A 21,651-nucleotide genomic window follows, 5' to 3' on the forward strand; every position below is an offset into this window, starting at 1 on the left:
TTACTATTATTGTGATTGTTCTTGTTGGCACGTTTATCCAAGTACTTGACCCTACCCCCCAAACGAGGGTAACGGCAATGGCCCTGGCTGGCTACGGCCCTGGTGTTCGCAGTAGAACAGTGTGTTGTTCGACTCGCGACCTCAGCGTCGAACGTGACATGTTTCAGTCCTGTCCTATATCACTATATATACGTATATTGGTTGTTTACGACATATACTTATGGAACCTGTGCCACGGAAAACCTATTTCAATGTGTGTGTGGGGGGGGGGGGTAGCAACATTCGTAAATCTCATTTCATTGGTGATGTGGCTTACGAAGCTTCGAGTCCCCTTTTTTAAGTAGTGAAAATCTATTGCAGTTGGCAACACTGCAGAACGGTGTGGGCCAGGTGCAGTTTCTACTCGAAGCAACTACGTCATGCAGAGGGAGGGGTCTGCAGTTGATGGAAAGAACGAACTGAGACCTACTAGGTATCGTAAGACTGCGGGTACCCGGCGGGTCTACAATGCCTGCCAGGAACGATCTGTGCAGGTGGGCATACAAGCTGCTCAAGCGAGGGTGTTGCGCAGGTTGCATGTCATTTCAGGAGCGATGTCTCGCGAACGGGTCTGCTCCAGGTCTTGTGCAGGCCTTTACTCTAGCCACAAGATGTGACATGATTTACCAGCATGATGGCTGCCCAGCTCACTTCTGCCTGGGCGTGCGACAGTGGCTGGATGAAAATTACCCAAATAAATAAATGGATTGGCCGAGGCGGCCTGATTCCCTGGCCGGCTCGATCCCCCGATTTGTCGCCTTGCGACTTCTGCATTTGGGGCCACATGAAAGACGTATTTTACAAGACACCGGTAAACTCGAAAGAGAGCTCAGGGAGAGGATCTTAACAGCTGCTCAACACATCAAGGACACCATCACACTAGTGACGAGATCAATTGTCCGTAAAAACCTGCGTGCCTGCATTCGTAACGGAGGTGCCCCACTTTGAGCAAGACGTGTAATGTTCTTTAATTGTAATGTTCATTGATTCCATTCACATGGAAATGAATCAAGTATTATTTATTGTACACAAATGTGAATGTTAGCAACATTTGTACCTTGTTGGATAGCTGATTTAAGTAATTTGTACGCTTCGTGTCATACCATTTTTGTTAGTAATACGTTGCCTAGTAAACTACGAGTGTATTTTTTTATCACCACTTGTAAGTTTAGACGCACACGTTACTTACATGTGATTATTATTTGGGAAAAACTTTTTTCCAACGAACCACTTATTTGTTAGCTATCAGAAAACGCTGAAATTTGTGCCATACAATGAGCAATTTTTTCTCAATTCATCTTTTTATGTGGAAAATTGTTATTTTTTTTTAAAAAAAGAATAGAAATTCGATTATCTTGGAAACTACTAATTTTCGGGGGGGGCATCATATGGTCAAATTTATTGTCTCTACTTCAACCCCTTTCAGGGAATACATCTAATTACTGGTCACCCTGTATATTTATATGTTATGGGAAGTTATGTTATGAATGTTTTAAGAGATAAAGAAAGAAAAGGAAAACAACGCAGAGAATAGCAAAGAAAATGCAGTTAAAAAAGAATGAACAAGGAAGAACCACGTAGATTCTAAGATATTGAAACAAAAATGAAAATCTAGAGAAGTGAGAACAGAAAGTGGGACCGGAAACACAAATAATAGAAAGAATTAAATAATTTGCAAATTTCTATATTGCAAAGATGGCATAAAAAAAACTCCATCCTTCCTGTTGTACTGACATACTAGTCGTATCCTATGCCCGCGCATGTATACATGAACGGAGTGTGAAATTTGTTTGTACCCCCGAAAACAGAAACGTTTCTACGCCACTGTACCAGACTGCTAACATGCATAAACTTCAACTTCATCTTGAACTTGAAAAATACACACAAATGAAACCTCAGACACAGAAGTAATCTTGTGAATGCTTCTACATCAGGATGCATAGCGCTCATGACGTGTCGTTAAAGGAGAAAGTAATGCCTCTTGGTTCTTAGCAAGACAATAGCTTGTAAGTACTTTTAAAAAACGGGTCGTTTTACTACATCTGGGCAGTACTGCGCTTGTTGCAACAACACATTTACTGGGAACAGACCAGTAAGAGCTAGGCGTTCGTGTGTGATTACATAGCCACGTAAAGATGGATCTCAAATGGATTTAGCAATATCGAATTAATTCCAAGCTTTTAAAATTTAGCCATAACATTGAGAACCAAGAAGATATTTACGAATAAGTACGAATGAAAAGAAAAAATAACACGCCGATGTTCTAATGAGTGATCACAATTCCTTACATCTATTTGGGAATGTGTCGGGAATGAGATCTTGTCTGAAATGTAGTTTTTAGAGATTTTGAGGAGATGCAAACGGAGAAATACATCCTATTTAGCATTTAAAATGTAATATGAACAACAATGTTTACATTTCATCATCAATAGCGACAAATTTTATGTTGCTTTTTTCAGTGTAATAGAAATTGTTAATTTAATTATATTTAATTATATTGTAGGCAGAATATGAACTGGTGGTTCTAGGGAGAATAACACCTAACAAGGCAATGCAGTACGTTGATAATATTAATGCACAGGGTCCGGTAATTGTGACATTTACGAGTATTTTCTTACCGTTATGCGTAGTGTGTTCTGTATTGATCAAGCATCGAGGACGCTATCCCACCATTCCCCTAAAAACCAAGCCATGAAATAAAGTTTGTCTAATGTACTTAGTCAATTTTTCTAACGAAAGGTTATCGTTCTAACTACTTCGTTAATTGTAGACAGTTACTTTCCTTGCTTTAATTAAACTACCGTTACAAGTGTGAACATTCCAGACAGTTTATTAACTGTAGAAAATACTAACATTCCTACTACTTCATTAAATGCAGAAAATTGTTAACATTCCTATAACTTTATTAACTGCAGAAAAATGTCGAATTCTTGTAAGATAATATTACCTTAGTTTAGAAATAATAATATTGCTGCAAGTACACAACAAGTTAAAATTTCTCCATTGATACATCTCGATCATTTTATTTCATTAAACTATAATTTGTATAATTTTCTGAAAGTGCTTATAGTGCTGGTGACAGAATAGTTACACAGATCAGTCCGACAATTAAGGAATGAGACTGATTTTATGTTGTCCCGCGTGTGCAATCTGTCTATAATTCATTCATTCATTCCTTTATTTGGAACCTAACAGCTTATATGCCGTTTTTTTGTCCATAACAATACACATATAAAATATAAACATTTGTTTTACAATAAAATTATCAGTCGTTCCCCCCTATTTTACAGATATTAGATATTTTTTTAAAAAAAAAGAACACTTTGCCTTTTAGGCTACAATTTTATGTTACACTTCCTTAAAAATTATAACAAACTATAACCAATCCGCACATCTGGATTAACAACTAAACTTAACAAATTTGTTGGAAACTGAACCTTTAGATTATTTAAAGTTTTATACAAGATCTTTCTCTCTCTATTATATTTTGAGCATTCCAGTATTATATGTTGTGCATCTGCACTTTCCCAGCCACATTCACATTTCTTATTGTTCGTTATTCCAATTTTGGATAAATGTTGCCTAGTACACAAATGGCCCGTTCTCAGTCTATTAATTAATACAATTACATTTCTTGTAGCACTTACATGATGAAACCATGGTTTTGTGTTTTGAATTCAGCAAATGGACTGTATGATTCTCCAACTGTTGTAAGTTCATTTCGACACCAATCAAACCATTCATTTAGAATTTTCTTCTTTACTCTAGGGAGATGATCCATATAGTATAATGATAAATTCGTAATATTTGGAAGACGCACTGCTTTCTTTAATCATTCTTTGCTCATTCATCTACATGAGAATTACCTGTAATATTGCTATGAGCTCTAACCCAAGAAAACTCAATGGTTTTTCCAGATTTTTGTATTGTTTGAACTAATTGTATACAATTTATAATATAAGGGGATAATTTGTAAAGACTCTTGTAAGAAGATTTAAGAGCCTGTAATACACTTTGCGAGTCAGTAAGTATTAAGAACTTTCGTAAATTTAATTTTTGGACATATATTAAAGCTTGGTAAATTGCTTAAGATTCTGCTGTAAATATTGAACAGTCTTGTGGAAGCCGAAATAATAGGTATGTTTTATGTTGTGGATCGTACACTGCACATCCAACTCCTGACTCACTTTTAGATCCATCTGTGTATATGAAATAAAAACTTGGCCATTGAGTAAAATATTCCGATATGTGCGAATAACGAGGGAAATGAATATTATCCAGAGACTGTTTGAGGATAATCTAATGAAAAAACAGGCCGTAAACGCATCTGTAGAACATCCTGGTATTCTTTACAAAACGAATTATACAATTCTATCCACATAGCAGCTTTTCTGTTTGTTATTTTTCCTGTTTCATATAAGTGTATCATATTTGTTAGTACATTGTTGTAAGGATGCTCACAATATGATTTCACTTTGAAGAGCATATTTGCTGCTAACATCTTCTGTCTACATGAAATGGAACATTCACCCGCTTCCATGTATACTACTACGTTTGGAGTGCTGTTCATAACGCCTAAACATCTTCTCAAGAATTTCCTTTGTATGACATCAATAGAATTCAATTTTCCTTCTGTCAAGTTACACATTGCCAATAGAGAATAATCTATCATAGGCCAAAACTAATTCTTGTAAAATAAAAACGTAACTCGAGGATGACATCCCCACTGAGTATTTGCTATTGCTTTGAACAAATTAAACACTTTTTCTGATTTGACTTGTATTGCTTTAATTTGGTCCTTCCAAGTTAGTTTTTCATCCAAGATGACAATAGAGAGTTTTTTACTTTCAAGCCACTTTTGCACTTGCAATATTTGTCCCTCTAAAACAGGAAAATCAGTATGAATTTGTGTCGTGGACATATAGATAGATATAATCTGCATATTGAAGATAATTGATTGTTGGAATTAATTTCCTTTCCATCCCAATCATATATATGTTGAATAACAAAGGACTTCCTTGAGATAACCAACCCTTTGCAGGCTGAATACAGTTTTCTACTTTCACTGAAAAAGTGGAAATATACAGATCTTTTACTCAGTAACTTCCATAATATCAAAACATAGTTGTGAGGTATTTTTAGCTGTTGTATTGTTTGGATTAGGATATTAATATCTACATTATCATAAGCTGCGCTTACATCTAAGAATGCAGCTAATACAATTCTATTTCTTTTCAGTGAGTCGAAAATATACGAGGAAAGAGTGATTAATCCGTCTTGGCATCCTAATCCCTTTCGAAATCCTATTTGTTCGAACTCAAATATGTTTTGGCTTTCTAAAAAAAACATTCTATTCTTTTTTGTATCAGTTTCTCAAATATCTTTCCTATAACTGACGTCAAAGCTATAGGTCTATATGATTTACCTACTTGAGGGTCCTTGCCTGTTTTTAAAATTGGAATAATCAACTGGTTGGACCAATCTTCTGGTACTTTTCCATTATTTAGGAATTTATTGAAAATTGTGCACATCCCTGTTAACGCTACATCTGGAAGGTGTTTAATCATCGAATAAGTAATTCCATCCATCCATCCCTGGAGCAGATTCTTTACTCTTACCGATGATTTCATAGATTTCCTCTTTTGAAATTGGAGTTGCAAAACCTTTCGCCGAACGTAGTTTTGATGTGTAACTACATAATTCATTTGGTGTTTCAATTACTCCGTCTGGCACTGTAGGTATGAGTTTCTGAATAAATTCAGCCTTCCAATTTGATTTCAAAATTTGCTGTACGAGGATTTTTGAGCGACCTAAACTTTTTCCACACATATCCTAATTTCATGCTTGGGTGTAAATTTTCACAAAATAATTTCCATGATTTTCTTTTTGCTTTTATGCATAATATCTTTGATTTAGCCATAGAACGTCTGAATGCTATCCAGTTCTCCAGATTTCGTTGATGTGAGTATATTCTTGCTAATTCGACTCTATGCAGTTTTGCTTCAGCACACTCTTCTGTCCACCAGTATATCTTTGGGAAGTGTAGCTGACTACTTTTTATCACCCTGGGACAACTCAAGTCCATCGCAGCCGAAATGATTTTTACAAACTCCTCATATGTAATATTATCAGGTTTTAATCCATCATCCTCTGAGAAATAAATATTTAAAAGTTTAGTATAATTAGACCAATTAGCTTTGAATACTTTCCATTTACGAATAGTTAATATTCTTTCATTTGTTGCATGGCAATAAGCCAGATAAAAATAACATGGATAATGATCGCTTGTTCTCAAGTCCATATCAGCCTCCCATGTAAAGTCTGCACAATACTTTTCTGAAATTAATGTTAAGTCTATAGATGACGGATTACTTCCATTTCTAGGCATATGAGTAGGTGAACCATCATTTATTATAGTTAACTGTTCCGCCTCCATCCATTCAACAACAGTTCGACCCAACTTATCTGCTGCCTGTCGACCCCACAATGGGTGGTGGCAATTGAAATCTCCAGTTATGATTAATGGAGTCTTGAACGAACTAATCATAGACCTTAAATGCTTCACTGCAATTTTTTGCGATGTATAGGAAGATGGTATATAGATCGAGATAACGGTAAATATTTTATTCAAAATTTGCACTTGTATTCCCACTACTTCCACCCGATATTCTCGAAGAATCACTAAATTGGGATTAAATGATATGGGTTGGAATGCCAGACTTCCATTTATAAATATACCCACTCCTTTTCCACCTTTTTGATTAAGTACTGCATGATACATTTATTTCAATAGAAACTCTTCCATCCCCCCATACTTCACACACACATATAACGAGAGGATGATGCTCTTCTATCAGTTTCATGAGTTCAAGTTTTCTTGAAGGAAACGATTATAAATTCCATTGCACAAACAAAAACATATTTTCCATGTGATAACTTACTGATTATTATATTTAATGTTGAGCATCTCATATGATTCAAGATCTTCAATTAGTTTCAATAACTGTGAAGTAATATTTGCACAATCGACTAAAATAATTTTAATTCTCTGAAGATTATCATCCACAGTTATGTTCGACGTTAGTTTCGCCATAACTTGTAATAAACTAATCATTATTTGCTTTTGAGAGTCATATTGTGGGATGCTAGTCCGTAATTTTTGTTTTTCCCTTGTTGTCACTGACGTTGGACTGCTTTGGGAATTTAGTAAAATATAATCTGGTCTTTCTTGTTCGTTTTGGGTTTTAGGTTTGTCACACGACTTTAGATTTTGCATACCTTTATCATAACTTCTTTACTTTTAAATATCTTCCCAAGTCTTTGATCAGCATAACTATTGTTCTTGTTGTAAAATTCAGGTTGAGAAGATTTCTAAGAATATAAGTTTCTTGATGTCCCTGATTCCTCATCTCTTAGAGTGTCCAGTACCTCATATCTGTTACCTGTTGTAATTGCTGAACTTGGAGCGTGTACAAAGGAAGAGTCTGCTTTAGTTGTTTTTTGCACTGGGAAATCTTGTAGTATGTTTGCATAAGAATAATCTTCTCTTTCGGTCATAAATGAACTACTAGAACTAACTTTTCTCTTTGCTTCTTGATATGAACAGCCCTCATATGCTATCACCTTCTGAATTTCTCTTTCCTCTTCCCACTTATTGCACGACCTCTCTTGACCTCCCCGATGGCGCAGTGGTAGCGTTGTCGCCTTGGAAACAAGGGGTCCCGGGTTCGATACCCGGTGGAGGCACAAGTGGTTCGGATCCCACTTTAAATTGTAGGTCCAGTCCCGATTAGCCTTACTGTGCATAAAGTGGACTTAAAACACCAAATCAATTGCACGACCTCTCAGTTGCAAGATGATTTCCTGAGCAATTTATGCATTTAGATACTGCAGCACATATATCATCATGTTCATAATAACCGCACCTTGGACATATCGCTTTGGACTTACAAACATCCTTTGTATGAGAGAAACGGAAACAATTCCTGCACTGCATCACAGATTTTATTTTAGGTTGTACCTGAAATATGTTACTGAGTAGCTTTACATGCGAAGGCAACCTTTGTGATTGAAACGTTATGCTGATCAATTTGGTCGGTTTGAACCCAAATTCCCCATTTTCTTGATAAATCTTCTTCTTCATTCTTTCCATTTTGATTATTGGAATATTTCTCTCAGCCTCTGCTTCATCTTGTACTTCTTCTAAATTTATATATAACGGTAACCCATATATTAGTCCCATTCTGTGTAAAAGACTCTTCGGGATTTTGACATTTACGTTGTACTTCTTCTGAAACTCTTTGTTCAAGTAAAAGTAATTTGCATCATTGGATGTTAAAAAGTAAACCTTTGCACGATTAGGACCCGATGCCTTAAAAAAAATCACCTTAATTCTAGCTTCTCTTAAGTGATTACCTAACATAATAGCACTAAAGCTACGAACATTGTGTTCCACGCCTTCAACAAGAACAATATATGGGCCATCGTGCCCAGGATAGAATAAGTCATTTTTATTCACATTATCCTTTGATTGCACTGTACGCTCTAATACGTTTGCTTTGAAAATTTTTGGAGCATTTATAGATTCCTCCTTTCCACTAACTTTTTCTCGATTTCGTTTTGTGTTCTGACTTTTTGGTTGCTTAGCAACCGATTCAACATCCATATTGTCTCCGTCTTTATTTGAAGACTTATCCTTTTTTACTTCCACTACTTCATTCATCTCCATTTGGACGTCCTCTCTGTTTTGATTAATAGTTTCCTCGCTAGACATTTCCCTCACTTGAATGAAATTTGTTGAATTTCTTACAAGCAGGAAACTTTATCTGGATGGCCCAGAGCCTTCCATGCAATCTAGATTTTAACACTGATTTATCTTCTAAATCACAAGATTATTTAATATTAACTTACGTTTCAATAAATGTACTTTCTTGTAATGACACACAACACTTTTACAATAAAAGCTATGATTAAATCCACAATTTAAGCTTGAATTTGTCTGTAACTATATATTACGCAACTAGCTAATATTTCACCACAGACTATTCTCATTCTGTCTATAAAGCAGGGTTGGCATGTTTAAAACAAAAGTGTTTTCCAAGTCATACCACATAAAGACTTGTAGATGTCGTTTCAATCGTTGGCCAACCATGCCAATTGCTGCATTCATGCAGGAGGGGCGTACAGTGGGATCCACGAGTATTACCGTGCAAATTGTCCATCACCATGTTCGTGCACTTTATTTGACCCAATAAGAGCTTCAAGAATTAAAAGAAAACTCAAAACAAGCTGTTGAGAACTTCTGCACCAGCATACATAAAAATCCACTGCTTAAAAAAACAAGCAGGTAAGAGAAAAATTAATGAAAATAGTCATGGACAATTTGCCGAGCAATGTTCAGATATTTTATTTCCATTTCATTTGTTAACGACTGTCTCATTACTTAATTGTCGGACTATGTATATGAAGCACTAACACTTTTAATTAAAAGTCTATTTCACAAAACTTACAGACTTTAGAAAAATTGTTCTCAAAATTTTAGTTAAAACACACCGTACGAGAGTAAGAGTTGTGCTGTGAACGTCACTAGTGCTATTAAACTCTACTCATAACTTAGTTTTCCCCTAGTCGAATACTCCAGAAATTCGCGAATTTGATGTTAACTTTCGTGGGTTGATTCATCGTATTACCTGGGTATTATGGGAGAGAGAATGTACCAATCAAGTCTTGATAAATCCATTTTATCACCCATAACCATAACTGTTATTATTTTTTCTCACTATAATAAGGTCAATATTGCAAAATAGTATTATAGAACTTATTGTACACAGAAAAAACAGACAGAAAAATAACGTTATTAAACATTTGATGTTTGAAGATATGAAAAGTTAAAGTTAAAACGAACAGATGCTGAAGTTAAACCACAATGATATGATATTTATATGGAAAATTATTTCGTGCGTTTTAAGTAAAAAAAAAAGTAAAGTGGTCCCCTGTGCATAGCACCACGCCATGAAGGCGTATAGGGGGTATCCGGTCGTGAGTGGGGGTGATGTGATCAGCATCACGCCCATGACCGCCTTTACCCTCCACGGTTTCCCCCAGGTACACATGTTATTCGACGCTGGGTGGGCGCCAGGGCCGCTTCCATCGTTAGAAAAGTTCCCGGATTTAAACCGGCCGGGGCTGGGACCTTTAGCATGGTAGTCAGACGCGTTACCGACTGAGCCACCGCGTGCGTTTTAAGTTCATTCTAAAATTAATAGTAGATTTACATTATAAAGATACTCAAATATTTGGATTTAGTTAATTACGCAAAAAATTATAATGATATTAACTGGAAGAATATTATAGCGTTCCCGTACATTTATAAATTCCATGAGAAGTCAATATTTAACTTTACTGTACCACCTGTGGGTAAAAGTTAGATCTACACTAATTTAACTAGCTGTAGGAGAATGCCAGTATTCCAGTCGGAATTTTAATGTTTAAAAAACATACATAGGTATATGTTCATCTCACAAACTATAAATAATAATATAATTATATTTTATAAAAGGCTATTTGATTGATTTTCCAAATCTTCCAGGTAGTGGGAAATTTCATCATCTTCTCCTTCTAATCTGTGGGGTTCTAAATGCAGGAGCAACCATGGATATTTCTGTGGTGTCTTATCTGCTACCTTCAGCACAGTGCGACTTCGAACTTACCTCAGACAAGAAAGGATGGCTTAATGTTGCACCACTGGCCGGTAAGTTGCTTGAAATGTACCATAATTTCGTCCTTGAAAAAGAAATAGGTATCACAGTATTTCAATTCAGTGCAGTTAGATTTCTTTGATCGCTTACAAGTCACTTGGTTATTATATTGTTCGAAAATCGACAATTTTTAAAAATAAAAAAAAAGTGAGAATCATAGAACTTCAGACCTTCTGTAAACAAAAGCACGTGTACCCTAACAGTGTTGCAAACTTATGAAAAAAAATAATCCACATAGCCTACAAGGTGTAAAAACATTTCCATTTGTCAACAGATGCGGAATAAGCAGTGTATCACTGATGACCTGTTGAAAGTTATTGAATGTATGTAAAAAAACTGTACATCTTGCCTGGTGGCCGACTTTCAGACTCATCACCGAAGTTCCCTGGCTCGAATCCCGGCATGGGTGTTATTTGTGAGTGTACCTTCATCAATTTCATCTGACGATCACTCATTCTCATCGTCGGGATTAGCCAAAAGTGGAAGAAAAGCAACGCTAAATTTAAAAAAATCAAATATAAAATTGACATCTTATCCCCCAGAAGTAAGACGGTTCCGTACCAAAGGATTAATTTTCTCTCATATTTTACTAAAAAAAAACCTTGCTAGAAGAATGTGACACACTGAGATAAATTACGTTTTGAAACCGGGGTCGCTTCATTAAATTTATTTGATGTTTGAAAGTGTTATGATTTATTATTATAGATAATGAAAGTAAGTTAATACATATGATTTGATTGACTAAATTAATAATTATTAATTAGATAAAATAATCAAACTAACTCATTTGATTTGATTGGTTTGCTTTATTTTATTTCCCCTCTTGTGCCTCTTATGGCTAATTTGCGAAGATGGGGATGAATGATGATGATATGATGCAATCGATGAATGGACATTCACAAACATTCATGCCCAGGCCACGATTCGAACCCGGGACCCCTGGCGTCGTAGCCCGATGTGCTAACCACTCCGTTTGGTTTGAGTTGCTGTTTTAAGTCCACTTTATGCACAGTAAGGCTAATCGTGACTGAACCTACAGTTTAAAGTGGGATCCGAACCACTTGTGCCTCCACCGGGTATCGAACCCGGGACCCCTTGATTACAAGGCAAGGACGCTACCACTGCGCCATGGTGGAGGCCCTACTAACCACTCCGTCACGGGGACGGCTAACTAATTTGGCATTCAAATATCACCTATCCCTCATCATCTCGTAACTAATGACAAATGTGCGTGTCACAGCGTGGTCGATCTACACCTCAGTGCCACACATTCCAGTATCCTCCAGAATGTACTTCAACATATCTAAAGTTACTTCATCCGAAAACACACTCGTATGTCCTTTTCATCCCGTTCAAAAATGCTGGATTATGCAGCAAAGACACCAAGGGAAACTAAAACGGCAACTTAGAGAAGCATAAAAGTGGGGAAAGAAGATTCAGGAATACAGAAATATTTTGAGGCAGTCACATTTTATTGTACGCTACATATAAAATAAAATGCATGTTTGCGGGTGAATTTTTAAATATTGTCACATTTTTCTTCTCTCTTGTTGAGAGGTGTTCATTTTAAATCAACCTCCCTCACCCTACGGCCTGCCCTCCTTCACCCACAAAAGTATTCCGGAGTGTGAGGATGTCACCATCCGGATGGTGAACACCTCTGAATTATAGATATACTCCTTCGTCCCACCCCCTCCCCCATCCCGGAGGATCGTCACTGACAATGTGAAATCGCACTATCATATGCCGACATTCGACATACCACTTCCGTTTTCTGTACTTGACTTAGTGAGAAGTATTGAGGTTGGCAACAGCCTAATAACGGATTTCTTCCGCATCATGTAGTCCGTTCTATGAAAGTACGCCAATGGAAGAGAAACATGTAAATTACATTGGATTATACATTTTAAAATATATTTTCATTAAAGGTTTCTATTTATAATAATAATACGTGATTATTATATAAATTACAATCGATCACGTGAACAGCAAGAAAATAGCGCCAATTTCGAACATGGCGACTTCCATGCGTGCAGGAAGGTCTCCCGTGTTTTCAGAGTAGTCATTCGGAAATACAGCCGTTTGAAAAGTGGCAAGAAGCAGGTTGTTCTTAACGTTTATGCGACGTTGTGTCGGTGCTATCCTGAGCAAGCAGTGAAGTTGGTGTCCAAGTGTAATTGTGTGTCTGCGTCTTTGTGTTTTCGGTGCTGTGAAAGAAAGGAAAACGACCGGTCAAGTCGTGAGTCCCGCGAAAAAAACACGTTGTTGCTCGTATAAACAAGTACACCGATTTTGAGATAAGCGCAATACAACGCGAGGTGCTTTCGTATTCTTTCAATCAAAGAGCCGTCCTGTGCACTGTTGGGAAGATGTTGATAGTGATGATTGATGACGATCTTTCCAATTTTAGCAGTCGGTGTTAAATCGCCTCTTGTGCCACGTTGAGTTCCTTTTTGGGAAGCAAATTTGACAGACCGTACTGTGACAGGATGATGTCTAGCGCCGAAAATGCCTGAAGTTCAAAAAGGAACTGCTGAATCAAGGTAAGAAAATACATTACTTGCATGAGACGTGCGTAAATAATGCGCTTATCATCGCCTTCTTGTGCACGAGAAACCGAGAGAAAGATAAACAATCTCTTTTCATCCCCCGGCTTATCTTTGTTTAGCTTCTGCTAAAACTGGCGGTATATTTGTTGCACAAAGGAGAAAACAATACTCTACATGTCAACAATGTTGGGCAATAAAGGCTTGAATTTACTGAAACGAATCTCTCACTCTCTTGTATAACTTTGGCGCTGTCATACTGAGAGAGGAGGGGGGAAGGGGGGATCTGTTAACCCAGTGTCAGATAAATGGGACTTTTGGCGTAGAAAAATATGTTCATTCTTGAACAAGAACACGTATTTAATCACTTGTAGAAAATTTATTATACTTCAATGTGTAGATTATCAGTTAAAATAAGAATACGTTTTTCCATGTTACGTAAAATTAAAGTTGCGAGCGAGCAGCATATGATGGCCGCACCATTCACGAACAGCTGGCGCGGAGTGATACGTTACTCGAAGTGATACGGTTGTTTACAGAGGGTCGGAAGGTTCGTGATTCTTACTGTAGATTTTTTAGAAATTAAATTTTTGAAAATTTTTGTCATATGTATCAAAAACTTATTGATTGATTGATTTGGTGTTTTAAGTCTCCTTTGTGCACAGTAAGGCTAATCGGGACTGGGGCTACAGTTTAAAGGGGGTCCGAACCATTATGAGCCTCTATCGGGTATCGAACCCGGGACCCCTTGATTGCAAGGCGATGATGCTACCACTGCGCCATCAGGGAGGCTGTATCAAAAACTCGGATTTATGTTTATTTCTCTTTTTTTCTCTCCGTTTTGTTTTTGTTTATTTCTCTCTCTCTCTCTCTCTCTGTCTCTCTCTCTCTCTCTCCCTCTCTCTCTGTCTTTATTCTAACTTCTACTTCTATCTGTCTCTTATACTTTCGTTTTATTGTTTACTATTCCTTTATTTCTCTCTCTCTGTGTCTTTTTATTCTGTTTCTTTATTTATCTCTCTCCCTCTCCTTCTCTCCGACTTTGTATCTTCCTTCTTCATTTCTCTCTCTCCTTCTAACTTCCTTGATTTGTATCAGGCTCTATTACTCTTGCTTTATGTTTCTTTTTTTCTCTCTGTGTCGTTATCTTTTATCTGTATCTCTCTTATCTCGCTTTCTGTTTATTTATTTATTTATCTCTCTCTCTCTCATTGTAACTTCGATTATTACCTGTTTTTCTCTCTCTCGAGTTCTCTTTCTTCTCTGTTTATAATTTTCTTTCTCCCTGTTCTTTAGTCGGTTTTTATCCTCTTCTCTCTATTCATGTTTTTCCCTCTCTCTTCTTCACTCTTATTATGCCTTCCTGTCTACTGCATGTATTGGTTCATTTCTCTGTCCCTTTTTCTATTTTATTTCTGTCTCTTTTTGTAGTTGTATTTCTCCCTCAAATCCTCCTATTTCTTCCATTCTGTCTGTCGTTCTGTATCATTATTCCTCTGTCTTTCCTTCTTAGAATCAACGCACCAATTGAGCGCGTCATACTAATCGTGAACTCATTATAGACGGATCAAAAGTGGTCTCGGAGTGGATTTCAGCTGCGAGCAAATTACAGTGGTTCAGATCCTGCCCATTAATTATGGTTGTAGCTTAACTAATAGATAATAGACAATATACGCACACAGTTCAAAGCACAATATTTATTTTTCCTTTTAGTAAAGTGACCGTATCCTGTCTTTTGTCCTGATATAGGAACTCTCGAGATGAGATGCGAGGACAAGTTTCATGTGAAAAGTAACTACACTGTTCTCTTTTTCTTTCCAAGGTATGTGCATGGGTGCCTTTGTCTGGGGGTCGCTGGCGGACTCCATGGGCAGGAAGTCGATCCTCGTGGCGTCAATCGTGGTTAACGTTGTATCCGGATTGGCATCCAGCGTTGCTCAGACCTACGAACTGTTTCTCGTGTGTCGGTTCATATCTGGTTTCAGGTGAGGTCTTTTGCGCTGATTTTAAGAATTACTATCAATAATGCATAATATTTCTTGGCTACAATTTCTATGTGAAATAATACTGGGAAGGAAAAATATGGGATTAAGAATGAGAGGGATTTCTATCATAGAGAAAACAGATGATTTGGAGAACGGAGATGGTAACTCTACACCAGGATGGTATTAAAGAAGAGAATATAATGGATTCAAATCTTATTACTTTAATGAAAATTATATATTAGTTATATGTATAATCCAAGAATGTCCCTTCCCAGATATTGATAGAGAAGCAACAATTACATGATAATAGAAATGGAATCAATTGAATCTATAAAGCATATTGCTTTTAGCTACAATATATAAAAATATATGTCAAATGTTTGTGTTATGCATTATTTCATTCATAGCCAGCTTTTCACTGCAATATCCAGTCTATCCGATCTTGTGCCTTACATCAACAACTATTTCACGTACGACTGTGTTCTGGTATAACAATTAATGAAAATATAAACAAAAGTAATTAGCAGGGAACGGATTTGTAAGTAGTAAAAATGTGCTATATATGTAAATACGTATTTAGTTATTTTCACCAAAATATGGAGATAAATATAGACTTGAAATTGTATAAAAATTACCTTTTTAACATAAGACTACATGAGCTACATAAAATAAAGCCTCGGCATTGTGACTATTACCGTGACTGTCTTGAATAGAAACCAGAAGTGAATCCCATACGTGCGCCACAAAACCGTTGCTTCTGGCGCTGCTGTCAGGCGTTGTCGGGAATTTGAAGTGTTTTAGAATAGCAAAAGGGGCGCCGACTTGTCAAAATTATTGGGGGGCTCTGAACACTGAATTAAATGAATGAATGACTCACTCACTCCCTTTTTAAAAAATAAAAATTACGTCTTCGTATAGCAGTGTTTAAGCAGCTATTATATTCCTCATGCAAATGAAATGTAACATGAAAAACTTTTAGAAAATGTTTCAAACTCTCATTATGTCTTCTGTGTCTGCTCATTTTTTTTTTTTTAGATAACAATTAACATTTTTATTTAAAAATAGGCTATGTCTTTACATTAAGAGGCCAACATAACAGTTTTATGCCGGCCTCGGTAGCGGAACGTGTTCAGTGTTCGACTAAACTCGCTTTGATCCGGAGGTCTCGGGTTCGAGTGCCGGCGAGGGGATGGGTGTGTGTGTTTTAATGTCCCCAAAAGACTTGTAAAGAAAGGACATGTGGCGGGTGCAAATAACCTTAGTGTTGACGTACAAATAAAAATAACGAAAATTTACAATATTTAACAGTTTTATTTAAATATTTACATAAATGCTAACACAAATCGCAGGAAAATTAGTTTTACTTTTTTGTTCTTGTTACAATATTTTACTTTTTAAATTTAATTTTGCAATAATAAAAAAACGCATAACACGCTGTGCTTTACCAATAATGCCTTTGATCATAGTCGTTCCCGCTTTCACAATACAGACTTTTCATAAGCTTTCCTTGCGTACTTTACTGCAAACCAGTGTTAAATAAACTCAAAGACTTTAGAATGATTTTCCCCTTATTCTTTGGACTAGAGGAAGAGATTTCGAGGATAACTAAATATCGTACATATCAATATTGCCTGAAAGTCGTGTTTACGACCTCAAATTGTTCAGAATTCACTAAACAACATACTGGTATAATTGTCATATCACCTCGTTATTTTGAAACTCTTTTTAGTAAAAATGTTAACAATACTCATAATTATATACTTAGTATATAGTAATAAGTCATGTGTTTTGCTGTCTCCGTTCATAGCTCCCCCCCCAAATTTGATGGTCTAGAACATTTCAAATGTGTATTTAAAGTTAAGTTCATGTTGCACAATTCAGAGTAAACTTCACAAGAGAAGCAAAATAATACATTAGATCCTCTTAAGCAAAATTATTTGAGGGGCTCTGCCCCCACATCATTAACATTGGGGGGGCTCGAGCCCCCCCAAGCCCCTTGGAGTCGGCGCCTATGAGCAAAACCAAACAGTTTTGAAAAAAACACATTATTATTCGGATGACAGAAACCTTTTAATTATCGCAATTGGAGGGTATAACAATAGCTCGTAAACTTTCGTTTGTGTAATGTCGTTTCGGAGATTGTCAGTTATTCGAAAGAAATTCACCCAACTCATTAGGTCACACAGGGACATGTAGTTATTCCGCGAATATGGAGTATATGTTGAGAAATGTTCTCAAATATGAAAATGATATGTAAAAATAACTAAAACATGTAAAGTGTGAGCCAAAACCTAATATATGTACAAATATCGAAAATAAAAACTGAATTTTTCGAGTCTACATGCCATGATGAGCAAAGATAATACAAAATATAACTGATTTCAGCTTCAAATGTGTATTTACGTATAAATTCGTTCCCTGGTGATTAGAATAGAAGATAAAAAAGGATAGATGTAGATGTAGAAGGGAATAACTAAAAGCAAGGATTTTTTTAAGTGCAAGGGACAATAATAGAAGATGTGGAAAAGATAAAAGAAAAACTTCGGTATAGAAATTGAGGTTTTGGTAGGAAAAAGAACTTCAGAAAAGTAGTCACAGGCTGCCAAAGTGTTGACTGATGTAATAAACACAGCTGATTGAAGTTAAGTAATGAGTTAAAGTGAGAATTTCATTGATAGAGCTTACTTTTGAATACACTTTGTTCGTGCTTGTATCTATACATCAGAAACAATGTTACGCAATGGACACATCTTTGTGACTTTGTCCACTAATTTGCAAAAAAAAGGCCAAATCTTAATTTCTTATACGTTGTAGTATCATTAATTGATATAAGTTTAGTAATATTCCATTGCTGTTGATATATTTGTTACTACTATGTAATAATTTCAGCGTAAGTGGTGCCGTGACGGTCATGTACCCTTATCTAGCGGAATTCCAACCGTCGAAAAACCGAGGAGGCTCTGTCTGTTGGCTGGATGTCTATTGGTTACTTGGGAAAGTAGGCATAGCAGGTACGTATTTACGTAGTTTGGTTAGAAATACACATCCATTTCTATTTTTGTTATTTCACATCGCTTCTCTACTTCTTTGATCAATCGTAACGATAAGGATGAATGATGAACTAACTGATTGATTGATATGGTTTATTTCATTTCGTTTTCTCCCAGTTTTGGCTAATCGTGAAGATGAGGATGAGTAATGATATGATGAAATTGATGAAGGGACACCCCCAAACAACACGCAAGCCCAAGCCAGAATTGGTTGATTGATTTGCTTTATTTTACTTCGGTTTTTGTGCCACTTTTGGCTAATTACGAAGATGAAGATGAGTGATGAAATAATGAAATTGATGAATGGACACTAACAAACATCCATCCCCAGGCCGGAATTCGAACCCAGGACCCCTGGAGTCGTAGCGCGATGTGCTAACCACTCCACCACGGTCCAAGCCGGAATTCGAACCGGGGACCTGCCGACCTGTGTGGCGGAGTGGTTAGCACAGCGCGGTACGAAGCCAGGGATTCTGGGTTAGGGGCCCTGGTTAGGGATCGAGCCTGGGACCTCTTCTTTTATCAGTTTCTTCCAACACAGTCTTATTTCTTAGTTTGTCATTTCACCCGCTTCGTTCTTCGCCATGGCCAAACTTATGAAGCTTCTAACGTAGGTTTTAAAATCCCCCCTCCTTAGTTCTTTCTTCAAAGATTTACAAAACAAACTACTTCTTTTACTAAAGCCTACAGAGAACAAATTTGAGGCAATAAACATGAAATGTCCTTGCAAAATAACATACTGAATCCTCACGTTTTCTTCCAGGTCTTGCGAGAATGGTGATCCCACAGCCTTGGGCATACGAATCCGACATATTCCTCTTCAATTCGTGGAGGATGTTCGTGGCTCTGTCGACCATTCCTAATCTCGTAGCAGCTCTGATGCTGACCACGTTTCCAGAAAGCCCAAAGTATCTTTTGTCCAGCGGCAGACAGGACGATGCTCTTCGAGTGTTCAGAACGATGTTCAGCCTGAACACAGGGAAGAACAAATTGGACTATCCTGTGAGTTTAGACATTTTTCTAAGCATCTAAGTAGTTCTAGTTTGATTAATGAATAAATTGCTTTCAAAATGAAGGGTTTTTCAACACATTGACTATTTGAGCCTCTCACAGTTTGGAGGGAAGAAGGCCTTTAACAAAAACAAAATATTTGCAATAAAGTAATTTATATTTCTTTCAAGTTCGTTCATTCAAAACGAATTCAAAACAATTCCTCGTCAGGAACTGAAACCAGAGAAGCGGCTGGGCCCCTCTTTTTATATATAGCCTATAAAAATATTTTGATTATTTGACTATAATGGCATCAGGATAACCATATACAATATTGCGTATTTACTTTAAATTTCTGGTGAAACTTGTAAAAAGGCTTGCTTCGAGACTATTGTACTGGTGTTCAAAAGCAGGTCAGCACACAGCTCATGTGTTTTTTAACACCACCGAAGTTAAAAGTTGACCAAAATGTTGTGTTGTTTTGACACCTTTTTCTTTTTTTCTCAGTCTGTTATGGTAAGTTGTAAAATTTTCATTGCCAATAACGCTCATTACCAATTTAAAATCCACAATGTAGAACGCTGTGATTGGATTCTTCCCTGTTGTGTTCGAGATAAATAAATCTTTGATTTGTACATATCTATGATACCTTTTTATAATAATGATTTTTTTAACCCTCAGGTAAAGGTGTTAAGTGTGGGAACCACAGACACAGCTCTCTTTCCAGTCCTGGAGTCAGGCAGCAGGCACTGCACCATTCTGAGGCATGTATGGTACCAGGTGAAGAGTCTCTTCGGGATTAAGCATCTTAAGAACACCCTCATCATGCTCTTCGTTCAGTTCGGCTTCATGTATGGGTAAGTAATTTCATTCTTTGGTTATATATTTTCATGTCACTGATTTTTTTTACTAAGTTGGTGATACTGAAGATTCCATTATATTTTGGTAAATCTTTAAAAAAATAATGTATTTTTAGGTAACCGAACTTACTTATCTGAAAAATAACTCAGCTATGCAGTTACTTATTTGTTAAATTAACTCTCGGTTATTGTTACTGCAAAACTGAATTATATATAAAGTAAATCTGGCGGTGAATGATGAATAAATTCTCTTGGACTTCAGCGACAAGGTCATTTCTGGAACAGTTTCCGAGCTTTAGAGAGCTAAGGTCGCTCTCATCTTCATCTTCCCTTCTACTCTGAAGATGAGAGTGACGTTAACTCTCAAAAGCTAGGAAACTGTTCCAGAATTGATCTGGTCGATGATGCCCGAGAGAATTCATTCATGAATTATATATGCTGTGCATGAATATTTACTTTTTCATAGGCGGCTGTGCTTAGCCTTCGATTTACTCCGGATCACCATTATATATATTTTCTTGTTGCCCCTTCTCCCTTTCCGCCCAGGACTTAATATTAAAAGTCCTGAAGTGCATCATATTGTATGAAGTCCTAATGATGATTGGTTCGCTTTGCTACCACTTTTGGCTAATTCCGAAGATTAGGATTAGGGATTAAACTGAAGAACAGACGCTCACAAAGAAAACCCATGTTCAGGACGTGATTCGAACCCGGAACCTCTGTCGTCGTACCGCGCTGTGATGACCACTCCGCCTCTTAGGTTTGCTCCTGATGATGAGTTCGTTTGAGTTTATATAAGTGCACTTTATGCACACAAAGGCTACTTGGGAACGGACTTACAGTTATCAATCCCGGGGCCCCTTGCTGAGATTTTGCGCGTATTATAAACAATATATAATTTTAATAAAATAATAAATATTTCACATTTTTCTCCTAACAAGTTGTGAGACAATATTTGAATTTTATAAATATATTGGTTTTGTAATTCACAATATATTATCTTTGAACCTTCACGACAAGCATGCCCTGCGAGGACATGGTGGGTCATTGCAGGTCCACAGCCGAAGGGTTATGAACCGCTGCCCCAGGAAATTACTACTAATAACTGAAAAAAAGGATCGCTACTTCAGAAAAATCAATTAAAGGTGAAGGCATATGGAGGAAGATGTGGAGTTAAGGCCCCATTTGTGGATGTCGTGTGATCGCTACCGAGCAAAAACGTACACCGCCAACACTGGTGACTTCATCGCGTTCATTATAAAGAATCCTGCCTCCACGCCGTTCGTATGTAGTTCAGTGGAGTGACGTCAGTCACTGATATTTACAGCTTGCAATGTTTACAATGTTCAATCATTACTCCGTTTCCTGCGTACAGCCTATTTTAGTATTTTGACTTGCACTTTGGAAACAGATGTTTCATTTAC

The 21,651-nt window shown here is 36.8% G+C and overlaps 1 protein-coding gene and 1 non-coding gene across 2 annotated transcripts in view; one reads left to right on the top strand and one right to left on the bottom strand.

Moving 5' to 3' along the window:
• The window catches only part of LOC145978090 (synaptic vesicle glycoprotein 2B-like), a 47,747-nt gene that overhangs the window by 19,751 nt on the left and 6,345 nt on the right, over window positions 1-21,651 (top strand). The window contains exons 3-7 of the mRNA XM_083110530.1: window positions 10,628-10,789; window positions 15,165-15,327; window positions 18,217-18,338; window positions 19,141-19,379; window positions 20,049-20,224. Of these exons, the coding sequence (XP_082966656.1) occupies window positions 10,628-10,789; window positions 15,165-15,327; window positions 18,217-18,338; window positions 19,141-19,379; window positions 20,049-20,224 (862 nt within the window). The remainder of the gene's footprint in view (window positions 1-10,627; window positions 10,790-15,164; window positions 15,328-18,216; window positions 18,339-19,140; window positions 19,380-20,048; window positions 20,225-21,651) is intronic.
• TRNAT-UGU (transfer RNA threonine (anticodon UGU)) lies at window positions 11,861-11,935 on the bottom strand. Its single transcript has one exon. It is a non-coding gene; the product is annotated as a tRNA-Thr (tRNA).

This window comes from Lepisma saccharinum, chromosome 24 (genome assembly GCF_977018435.1).
Source record: "Lepisma saccharinum chromosome 24, izLepSacc3.1, whole genome shotgun sequence".
Classification (NCBI taxonomy): domain Eukaryota; kingdom Metazoa; phylum Arthropoda; class Insecta; order Zygentoma; family Lepismatidae; genus Lepisma; species Lepisma saccharinum.